Here is a 12,831-nt window from a genome sequence, read left to right as displayed (position 1 = left end):
ATAATTTAAGTAAAAATTTAAATTTAATTAAAGCCTGTGTAACATTATTGGCAGGCAGCCGCACCAAAAACCGCAGAGCAGCCGCCATAAATGAGTAAATGCTTACAAATTTAATGTAAGGCGTTGCCAGGCGAAAAACTTAAATAACAATAAAATTAAATATGAAAAGAGTCGCAAAAAAAAAAAACACAAAAAACGGGGGAAAAAGTAGCGAAAAGTGGTAAAAACAAAATAGTAAAAAACAAAGAAGGCAGAGAGCAACAAATACAATTACATAGATTTGAATATTTTATTTGTAGTTTAGAAATATGTATGTGTTTGTAACTGCGCTCGTGTGCCGAGCAAGAGATATTCGCGTGCATTTTCGTGTGCTTTTTATTGACTGCTAGGGTGTTTTGTGGCTGTCAAAAGCTTTCGCGCCAACACTCTGCTTGAGTGTGTGTGTGTGTGTGTGTGCATACTTTTAGCACTCACTGTATACATGACTGGCATTCATAGACAAAATGCAATTGTTGCTTATACATATTATCATTTTGCTTGCAACAGTGCGGAGACATAAATGCGAATAGCAACAAATAAAGCCAACATTTTTATGATCTGTTATTAGCAATTGTAAATTATTGCACGAGCACTAAAATTTTGCAAACCAATGTCTGCTGTAGGTAATGTGTATGGTGTTGTTGGTGTTTGTTGCACAAAGTTAGTTAGTAGGGCTGTTGGCGGTAGCGAGCAGGAGTGTGTAAGTAGAGAAATGTGTGCTTATGTAAACGGTAGTATACATATGTATGTATGAAAGTGTCCGTTAACACACATACACTCACATACTACTCAAATATGCACAAATCAGGTGTAAATAATTTTTTTATCGAAATTTCTCTAACAAACTGACGCCTGCCAGACACATTTGTGGTGAATTATTTGAAAGAAAAAAATCCAAACAAGAAAAAACGAAAACCTGGGCTACACCGAAGCTATAATACCCTTCACACAAATAGAAGAGTTTTCCACACATGAACTTGATTTTGATCGATCAGTTTGTATGGCAGCTATATGCTATAGTGACCCGATCTAAACAATTTCTTCGGAGCTTACCTTGCTGACTTTGAAAATAACTCATTTCGTGAAGATATTCTGTCAAATATAAAAGTTTTCCATACAAGTACTTGATTTGATCGTTTGGTTTGTTTGACAGATGGACATGGCTAAAACGACACAGCTCGTCACGTTAATCATTTATATGGTATACACGCTTTATATCATCTACGACCTATACTTCTGGTAGTATAATACCCGGTATAAAAATTACCAGACTGAAAGTAACCGTTACACGTTGCAAATACATATCTTTGGTCAGTTGGACGTCCACGCATAAAAAAATATCTATACATGCATTTATGTCTGTAGGTGTGTGCAGACAAAGCGAAGCTTAAATTTCAAAAATTTTAATTATAAACTACTCCAGCCACTTTGTTGCATGCCACAATGTGTAAGTCATTTTAAGCGAGACATAACTTATTCTATAATTTGTTACTGTTGGCACTGAAGCTGCTGCTGACGACTGACTGTCGTTTGTTGGATTGCTGCACGTCCACGTCGCACAGCTAGACAGTTAGTTAGTTGGTTAGTTATTTAGCCATTTAGCAAGAAGCCACAAATGTCTTTTGTGGCAATAAAAAAAAAGCCAAATAAAAAGTTTAAAATAAAATTAAAATAAATAAAATGCAATAAAAATCGCAGCAGCAAAACTTTATTTTTGCATGTATATTTGCGGTTGCAAGCATTTGCAGCATTTGTGGCATGCAACTGCATAATGTTTTTTCTTGTTGTTTTTATTTATTATTGTTGTTGTGGAAAAGGGCGCAACCGAACGTTTGCCACATAAAATATGTCATCAACTCGACATTAATGCAACAACACGGGCCAACAAGACGCTGTGCTCTTTGCTGCCAATGTGCCCATAACACACATACAAACATACATATTTACTTATGTGCATTAGTATTAGTATTTGTTAGGTTTTAGCTTGTTTCGATGTTTTTTACACACATTTATTTGTGCGAAAATTCAGACACACGCGTTGAAAATCTTTTATGCGAGTTTATTGCACTTTTGCGGAAAACAACAAAAACCAGAAAGAGTTACCTTTATTACTTCGTTGAATATTTTTGAAGTCTTTGGCAACAATTACAACCGGTAAGTGGGCAAAAAGCTCGGCTGCCTTAGCTTATCAGCGTGATTTATTCGGTAAAATTCCATTTACTTCTCCATAAAGGCTCAAATAAAACTAATCCATTCTTTTCAGTAAGCTAAAACTAGAGCTTGGTATGAAAATACGGGTATTTTAATTTGTAAACACCTATAAGGAGCGCTCTCATGTATTCTAAATCTATCTATCAATTGTATTCACTTTTTCACGAAATTCCATTTGAAAGATTATATACCGAAGAAGTTTATGGCTTTATAGAGATACATTCTTTCTAAATTTAGGTTATTTGCTTCCGAATTTTCCATCAGAAACTAAGAGGAGTTCAAGCTCGATTAGTAAACGTGTAAATAATTCTATTGTACTGTTTCAGTTTTTTCTCGAAAAATTTGGCTATTCTATTATTGGATAGTCAACGTAATATTGTCGCTATATACTTTAAATGATCATCAGTCGTTTTACCAATTTCTTGAGCCTAATATTTGTATATCATATTTCAAAAATCTTCTAGCTGTAATGTTCCAAATATGACACACATAAAACCAAATAAAGGCTTGCAACGGGGTTAACTCATCCCAAAAGTATGCTTCGACTAACGTCTATACAACGAGGCTACGAAATTTAAGACATCGCAACATTAGAACCCAGACGTATTCTATAAACAAGAGATCAGTATGATCATAAGATCCTGAAACCCCCCGATTTCGGTTTTTTTTTTTTAATATTTTGCTAAACAAATATTAATTTTACTTAAATAAAAATGCATCATTATCTACTTACTGTGTTCTCAATGTGAATGCGGCACTTGTTATGCTTGAGGGTAAATGTAGACCCTTAATTATTTCCTGCCACAATTTCTTATTGATAACATCAACAAGACCGCCACGCGCTATAACTAAATTATATAGCTCATATAAGTCCAAAACGGATTTCGCCATTATCGGTAAACGATTGATGGGTGTGCCTGCGATTAAAAATGAAAATATTTTAGAGATAAATAAATTAATAATCATTAAAATTTTTACATTTATAAATGAAAAATACGATAAATACCTATAGAAATTATGTAATATTAGATATAAAATTGTATTATAACGGTATTCATATTTTTAGAGTTATAATAAATGCAGTTTTTGACAAATAATTGTACCTATAATTTAGTTTATGTAACATCTTTTGTATATATTTTTGTCATGAATATCAAATCATCAGTTTCTAAAATTTCAAGGTATATACGTGAACGATCAATATCAAGTCCTTGTATGGTAGACTTTTTTATTTGACGCGATATCCTCACGTATTTCGGCATGAATTAACGTCAGAGGCAACGCTACAATTTTCGAACAAATTGTTCACATCGGATCACTATAACATTTAGCTAACATACAATCTGATCGTTCAAAGTCACTGCTGTATGGAAATTATTTACTTTGTGAAAAATATTTTATCTGGTTTTTTTTACTACTACTCCGAAAATAACGTTAAAATAAATGCATAGCGATTTTGCAACATTTCATAATCTCGTTGAGAATTGCCAAAACAAGTAGAGGTGACAAAGAAAAAAGAGTTATACAAATTTGAACTTTCACATTCATTCGTATTTGTAATTGCGAATATTAAATTTCCTTAAATAAATATTTTCTTACATTATTTACAGTTATTTCACTGATAAGTAATTAAGATAATTTTCGAAAAGCAACTATTTACACAGACTACAAATCAAACATAGTTACCTGAGGAAAAAAGTGAGAAGTGATAATGGAAAATAGAAATATGCTGTTATTTAAACGGCATGCCTACTTTGTTGTTGCAATAAGAAATAACAAACGCTATAAAAAAAATTTATAGCAAAGCACTCACTATACATACAAACATGAATATATATATGAATACAGTTATCGTAAATAGTACGTTGTATATATGTATATATAGTCAATAAGTAGCGTAGCTAATGGCAAGTACAAACAAAAGCAACAAAATCAACAACAACACCAGCAACACATGAATGAATAAAGAAATATAAACCAATAAAAATCTCGAACAACACAAGCAGACAAATGGAAAAACGATTTTTAATTGCTAGCAATCAATTTAATTACAGTTCAATTTGCATCGAATGATCATAGAAATAACAACAGCAATAAGTAGCCATAGCAATAGCGCAGCAATGCGCCGAATCACACACTCATCTCATAAAACTACAAGGAAATTAAAAAATAAAAACGATTTAACATCGAATGATCAAGTTTAAGCAAATGATCGGACGGACAAGCAGCCAATCCAGCAAACTGAATGGCTGACTGACGTTAAACGATCGTCAACAGCTTTACTGCCAACAACACTCGAGCACAAAACTTTTCAGCATTTGAATTCGAGTAAATCCATGCACATACGAATCAATCCGATCGCAGCTAACGATCGGCAAGCATTCATCTTGATAATGATGAGGATGCGGAGGCACAGCGGAACTTATCGGCGAGTAATTGCTGGAAACGAAAGTGTTAAATGCTCAACTAAGCAGAACAACAACAAAATCAATAAAATAGATTTATCGGCAAAGCAAAAACAAAGTGGCTATACTCGTAAACACCGGCAATCACAGACAGTCTTACAGACAACTAGACAGAAGAGCAGAGTCGTCGGCTCATACAAATAATCAATTCAATACACACATTCAACTTGCGGCTGCTGCAATCGTTTTATAACGAGTATTATTAGGCTGATTAGTAATAGGAGAAGACGACTAGCAGCGATCAAGCGTGGATGAAAACGTTCGTTTGGCGGTGCAATGATGCGTGTGCGCTGAAGTGTTGCCAACATATTGTAATAATTATTGCGCAAGCTCATTTCGTTTTCAAACAAGTATTTAAGTGTGTGAAATGGTAATTAATTGCGCAGCGATCGCGTTGAGCGTGAAAAAAAATGTATGTTAGCTATAATACCCATCACAGGTGCATTGCTTATAGCATAAAGGGCAGAAAAATATCTTTATTTTCATTTTAATTAATCAGTTGTATGGTAGCTATATGCTATAGTGGTCCGATCTGAAAAATGTATTCGGAGATTATAACTTTGCCTCTGACAATAATCTGTGCAAAATCTCGTGAAGATATCTTGTCGAATAAAAAAGTTTTCCATACGACAACTTGATTTTGATCGATCAGTTTGTATGGTAGCTATATGCTATAGAGGTCCGATATTGGCGATTCTGACAAATGAACAATTTCTTGAGGAGAAAAGAACGTGTACAAAATTGCAGGGCGATATCTCATAAACTGAATGATTTACTTGCTGTTCAAGTAATAATTTAAAAAAAACTAGTGAGCGAAGACGAGCGTATACTAAAGTGCCCTAAACTGGTTCAGATCTTCTTAATTGTGGAGAACAATTCACGCATTTCGCCAAATGGTGCCATCGATCACGTCCAGCCACAGCACTCACGCACCTACACCCTATACTTAAGTATACCATATATTTATGTGATTACAATACAGGTAAATAAACACCCACAAATGAAATGAAATTAAAAGCGATCAGTTAATGATCATAAAATTCAGTTTAATAAAAAGGCAATTTGTACATTTTCGTATACTTTTTCTTCAACTCAAATATACACGATCGATTGACTTTTTTACGACTTCGCTCGCAAGGGAATCAATCAAACTACAAATGATCGACATGTTGATTGAATGAAAACGTTGTTGTGTTGTGCTATGTTGTTATACATATTGCGTTAATGCGTAAACACGAGCGAAAAAAATGCGCCTGCAGGCGCTATGACGAACAGCGGCGGCGGTGACGGCGGATCGATCAGTGCGGATCGGTTGTGAAGAATTCGAAATCAAATAAAAATTTAAAAATAATGTTGAGAAATAAAAAGTGAGAAATTACCAAATGATTGTAGTTGTAAACGCATAAACGCACATACATACATACCTAGCATGCAATTAGAAGTAGCTGAAGGAGAGGAAGGAGCGCAGAGGCTAAACGATTGCAGTGATCGAGTGATCGTTGCAATAAAAACTGAGAAATTACCAAATGATTGCGCATACAAACACATATAACAAATTATATCTGTGCATACAAGCGCATCTGCATAGAGAAGAGACGGCGATAGAGGTGGCTAAGTGATCGCAGTGATCGAGTGAACGTTGCAGAAGATCATTTGCCTCAGCACGCGAGCAATCAAGTGAGTGAGTGCGATTTAATGATGCTCACAAAGTTGCCAACAGCAATATTTATCAAAAAATGTACAATGGCTGTTGAAAAAATTAATTGCATGCCACAGAGGTGGACAGAAAGTGCGCCAAATAAAATTTTAATGAATGCAATCTTCACAAGAAAATTATAAGTTATAATAAACTATTTGCCACACACATCATTTGTCAGAAAACGTAAAACACGTAAAACAAACAAGAAAAAATTATAAGCTGTAATACCATTAACAAATAAAAAAGATTTACATAGATGAACTAGATTTTAATGCGTCAGTTTGTATGGCAGCATATATGGTAGTGGGCTGATCTGAATAATATATTATAATTAGAGATTGTAGCGTTACCTTGGACAATAATCTATGCCAAATTTCGTGCAGATGTTTGGTCAACTAAACAAGTTTTCCATACATGAACTTGATTTTGATCGATCAGTTTATATGACAGCTATATGCTATAGTAGGCCGATCTGTATAATATGTTCGCAGATTGTGACGTTGTCTTGGAAAATAATGTATACCAAATTTCGTGAAGAAATCTTGTCAAATAAATAAGTTTTTCACACAAGTACTTGATTTTGATCGTTCAGTTTGTATGGCAGCTATATGCTAAGGTGGTCCAATTACGGCGATTCCGACAAATGAGTAGTTTCTTGGGAATAAACGAACGTGTGCAATATTTCAGATTGAAAACTCAAAAACTGTGTCACTAATTCGAGAATATACAGACAGACGGGCATGGCTGATCCTTTATCTATATACATATGGTATATATTTTATGGGATCTCCGTCGATTTCCATCTGGAGGTTACAAACTTCGCGTACACTATTCAAAGTATATAAAAATGATCGAATGGAGAGCAACGTCTTTGGCGCCGCAGCCAGCGTTAATGAATGCTGATGCTTCATAATACTCATTATATGATGGCAATATGCATTTTTGTGGCAAATTGGGGCGGTTAAATATACAAAAATAACATACATGTAATGTAGCCATAAAATTATTTAAAAATGCATTAAAAATTACTGACGCACACACACACTTACATCCATACACAGAAGAGCAGCGAGCGCTTGAATATGTATGATTCACTACGGTGAATACGCTGCAATATGACAATAAGACGCAGTGTGGCGCTCAGACTGGAGTCGACACAAAAACAACTACAAAATCAGGGAGGGGGTTGGAAAGTAAGTGACAGATATATGCGCTGACTGAGTGGCAAGCACACGACTGGCAATCAAATGACAACAAAAGTGCCAACAACATATCAAAATAGCGACAACAACAGCAACTGCAGTAGTGAAGGAGGCAAAAGTAAGTAGCCCAAATAAGTGGTAATGATGACTAACAGTATTTGGAGCCGGCCTGGCAGTCACAGGCAGATGCATGGATGCCCATCAGCAGCCTCATTATCACTAATAACAACACAATCAGCATACGCGAAGTGTCGACTTCTCCAGTAGTATATATGGATAGATATATGTATATACATACATATGTATATGTATAAGTATCCCCCAATTGCAGTCAAGCCAACAGGAATGTGGCTCGCCAGCAGTCAATCAGTCAAAGAAATACCCTGACATAGACTGCAACTGTTCTTGCTGTTTTCCTCAGGTATCCACTAGGTTGTTGTTGTTGTAGGTCCCAATTAAATTATGTATGTATGTCTATTTGTATGTCGTAAGTAGGCTCATTCATTCACACTTGAGCGAAAAATAACTGAAAATCACTTTATATTGAAAATTTTGCTGTGTAATGTTATGGCAACGCCAACTGAAGCACCTTCATTGCCCTATTTTACTTTGTCTGCCAGCAAATTGATCATCGAAATTATGTTAATTAGAAATAAATTAATTCATACGTTTGATTTTTATTTATTGTGTGTATAAATGATGTTTGAAATTGTATTGTTGATTAAATTTGAGTTGATAGTGAAATTGTGCTTTGTAATTGTGGGCGTACAAATATGTACATATGTATGTATTTAAGTAAATTTGTGTAAAAAAGTTGCTGCGGTTCTAAGGCCTAGGGCGAGATGTGTTGATTCCTTAATTTGTTTGCTTAAAATGTGAAATTAATTTAATTTAAACTTAACATATTTTTTAAATTAAATTTTCGAATAAATTTTTTTATATTAAATTTTTTAATTTAAAATTAATTTTAAGTTATCGCTTATAAATATTTATTAAATGTGTGTAAAAAAAATACACTCAGTGCGAAAAAGTTAGAGCTAGAAGTGCTGTTATTTAATAATAATTTATTAAAAAATTTAAAATTAATTTAAATTAAATTTTTTATTAAATTTTTTTTTATTAATTTTAATTTAATTTTTTATTCAATTTTTAATTAATTTAGTTTTTTATTAAGTTTTTTATTAAATATTTTTTTTTTTTTAGAATTATTTAAAGAGTATTTGGAATTTTTAAATTTTTTGCCGTATTTAATATTTTTTATATCGGTTTTATATTATTAAAAAAAAATATAAAATTTTTACTTATTAAGGGTATAGTTTTAAAATTTGTGTACTTTGATTTTTACTTGAAAGTATAACAAAACAGAATATTGTGTCAAAATTCCTTAAGATTTCTTAATATTCTTTGTATTACAATAATTAATATAATTAGTTAACATTTTCGCTCAAAATGTTCTAAAAAAAATTTAAAATTAAAATTTCGAAAAACCTCTGGGGTAAACTATTGTCTAACAAACAAACCTTAATCTGTGGATTACGGATGATCCAGTACAAAGTTATATAATACTTTTTTTTCCAAGACACGTTTGACTAATTGCTGTCATTACCGTATTTTTATTTTATATAAGTTTTATACAAGTATATTTTTTTATTTATTTAAGTATATTTAATTCAAAATTTTTTTTTCTGTTCATATTATTATTATATATACAATTATTATGTAATTTTTAAAAAAATTGATATTCTTTGAATAAATAAACTATTTTCAACTTAAATTATATTATTTAATAATTTTTATTTTTTATAATTTTTTTTTTTAATAATTTTCATTTTTCATTATTCTAATTTTTTTATTTAAATTTTTTATAAGATTTTATTTCCTGTTCTGCTATATGTTTTCTTTAGCATCTTCACAAAATTAATTTTGTTATTTAACCGCATGAATTCCTGTCATGTTAATAGCTACATGTGTAGCTAAATTCATAAAATAAACGCAAACATAAATATGCATGCACTTAAAAATACATATACATTTACATATACATATGTATGTACAATACATACAAAAAAAACGCTTATTTGGCCAAGTGCCGTCAAAATGTGTAACACACAGAGAAATATGTAATTAAGTTTTAATAATAAACTTTATCGCTTTTGTTCTCACTTTGCTCGCTTACAAAGCGGCTACACGCATACATACAAACATATACACATATTTATGTATTCATATTTTATGAAAGCCGCCGTGGCGCAGCTATATTTCAGCTACTCTTATTAATGTTTGAAAATTGTTAATGTTGTTGTTGTCGCTATTGTATTATTGTTGTTATTCTTGTGGTTAAGAGCGTTTAATATCCGTACGAAAAACATTAACGTTTTCGATTAATGCCGATGCCGCTGCCGCTGAGCATATTTACATGCACTTGGACACGCTCGCACACACATGCATACACACAAACATGTGTACGATATAGAAAGGCAGTTGGGCTGCAGTGACGAAAAGTCACCCAATCCATCCGTCCAACCATTCTTCGTCTTGCGAGCAGTCAGGCAACGGCTCGCTTGTCCGTCTCATCCGTCGAATGTCGAATGCGATTTTTTATCGACTGTGACGGTGTGCAAACACATAAAATTCCGCATTTAAATTCCCGACTGACAGACGTGCCCTGCCACATAACGACGCATGCATACCTACTACATACTGCATACATAAGTGTACTTGTGTGTGTGTGTGTGATTGGTTGCAAATGCAAAAATTTATGTTGCTTACATTATAGCGCTGAAGTTGCGCCTCCTTATCAGGTGAGCAAGCGGTCGAGACACAAACGCATACATCCATATATTGGCGCATCCAACTGTTTTCTGGCCTCTGCTGGTACTCATATCATCCACACACATACATATAGGCATGTTGTTGTTACTGTTGCGCAAGTTGCCAATCAACCAACCCACCCGGCCGGCCAACCAACTCAAGTAAACTCAACTCAACTCAAGCGAAGTGAAAAAGCAAAAAAAAAAAATCGAAAACAAAACGCGACGACAGCCGAAACATTAAATGGCAAACATTAAAACGCTAAACACCGTTGAATGGTCGCATGCTCCACCTTGTTCCCCATAAGTATACAAACACACACACACACACAGGCATGGACACACGCATGGACGCGTTGCTGCAAGTCCTTCGGGCAGCTGGCGCACTCCGCCGCAGATGGGCGACGAAACATGCACTTGTTGTTATTCGCCGATTGTTGTTGTTGTTGGCTATGGTTTACAGCGACTTGGTCTAGCGCTGCTGCTTGCCACTTGGCTTGACTCCCCACCACAGCGCCTCAGTCCGTTAACATACGCTGGACAGCCCATGGCCGCGAGCACACCTGTGTGCGCCGGCGCGTGTGTATGTGTGTGTTGGTGTGTATGTGCGTGTGACTAATACGTAAGCGTAAAACGTAACCAAATGCCATTTTTGCGATATTGAAATAATGAAATAAATGCCGTTGGTCTGACCCGCCTTCGGTCTGCGGGCCCGTAGCGGAGCGATATGGTGGCTGAAGCGGTGGCCAATATGCAGTTATGTGCCTGTATGTAAGTACATATGTAAGTGCATATGTACTTATATACGGGTAAATTCATTAGCAATATAATATTTCTGGGTTTCGATTTGTTTGTTTTGTTATTTTTTTCATAATTTTTTTTTGTCTATCTTTCTTGTCTTGTTCTGCTTCTTCTTGACTTGTTTTGCACATTTACATGCATATGTAGGCACGTGTAAGTTTTCTAAAATTTTTGTTGTTGTTTTTATTATAACATATTGCACAGTAGACAATTGTAGTTGTTATTATTATTGTTGTTGTTGCAGTCATAGTGCTTGTTGACGTTGTCGTTGGCTTTTGCAATGTAAACACAAACAAATTAAATGCATTCTTTAAAATTGCTGTTATATGCATACACATGTATGATATGTACAGATATACATATGTACATATGTATGTATGTATATGTATTTGTAAGCACGTGAAAATTTAATGCAAAAAAGTGCTTAACAAACATAGACGAAAGCGAAGTGCAGACAAAAATAGGGAAATGCTAAAATATTAAAAAATCACACACATAGAAATACTTAAAAACATACAAACATGTATTAAAATTGAAATAAAATATTTTTATTTTGCTTTTGGTTTCTATGTCTTGCTTTGTTGTTGTCCTGCAACAGCCAACAGCAGTGTCAAGTTAAATGTTTTCTTGCCGTTTTACAATTGAGTGGAAGGTGGGCTTATGTTTGAAAAATAATATATTTATGTACAGTAATGTGAAAATTAAAGGCAGCCGCAATTTGTTTTACCTATAATGGTACTGGCCAAAGCAATTTAAAAATAAAATAAAAAATATTAAATTAATATTAATAAGTGAAAAGAAACTTCAATTATTGAAAAATTATAAACAAATAATTCAAATGAAAATTATTAAAAACCGAAACAAAAATTAAAAGAAAAACTTAAAAAAGAAAATATATTAATGAAAGCATATTAATTAAAAAATAATTATTAAAATATTATAATAAATTTAAAAAAAATATATAAAAATAATGCTTAATTAAAATAGTTTAAAATGTTTTTGCTTTCTAAAAATTAATCATTTAGTAAACAAAATAATTGAAATTAATAAAAATTTAATAAGAAAATAAATTATTATCAAATAAAAATGAAAAAAAAGAATAAAAAATTTAAAAACTACAAAAATTAAAATAATTTAAAACAATTTAAAAAATTTAAAACAATTTACAAAATTTAAAATGAATATAAAAATTTAAAAATTAATATAAAAATTTAAAAATTAATATAAAAATTTAAAAATTAAAAGTTTAAAATTAAAAAAATTTTAAATATTTTATTTTTTTTTTAATTTAAAAAAAGAATTTTAAGTATTATCAAATTTGAAACATAAGAAAAAATTATTAAATATTTTTAATATGCATATATACAATAAAACAAAAGTAAAAACTTAACAAAAAATTAATAACCAAAAACTTAATAACCAAAATAATTGATAAAAAAATGTTAATATTAGTTAGTTAAAATACACTATAATATTTAAAAACAAAAAAAAACAAAAATTTTACACCCTACTGTACACATAATTCTAACGCCCCTGCTGGCGTGAGTGCATTGGCTAAATAACGGAAACTTAAACCTGCTCAGTGGCCGTGTGCAGCGGACGCA

The 12,831-nt window shown here is 32.6% G+C and overlaps 1 protein-coding gene across 3 annotated transcripts in view; it reads right to left on the bottom strand.

Annotated features, from left to right (window-relative positions):
• retn (retained) overlaps nt 1-12,831 on the bottom strand; it is a 70,197-nt gene that overhangs the window by 10,345 nt on the left and 47,021 nt on the right. For all 3 annotated transcript variants that reach the window (XM_070107838.1, XM_070107839.1, XM_036370093.2), the window contains exon 7: nt 2,984-3,167. In XM_070107838.1, coding sequence (XP_069963939.1) covers nt 2,984-3,167 — 184 coding nt within the window. The remainder of the gene's footprint in view (nt 1-2,983; nt 3,168-12,831) is intronic.

The sequence above is a fragment of the Bactrocera oleae genome, chromosome 4 (assembly GCF_042242935.1).
Source record: "Bactrocera oleae isolate idBacOlea1 chromosome 4, idBacOlea1, whole genome shotgun sequence".
Lineage (NCBI taxonomy): Eukaryota > Metazoa > Arthropoda > Insecta > Diptera > Tephritidae > Bactrocera > Bactrocera oleae.
This window is presented reverse-complemented; position numbering and strand designations above follow the sequence as displayed.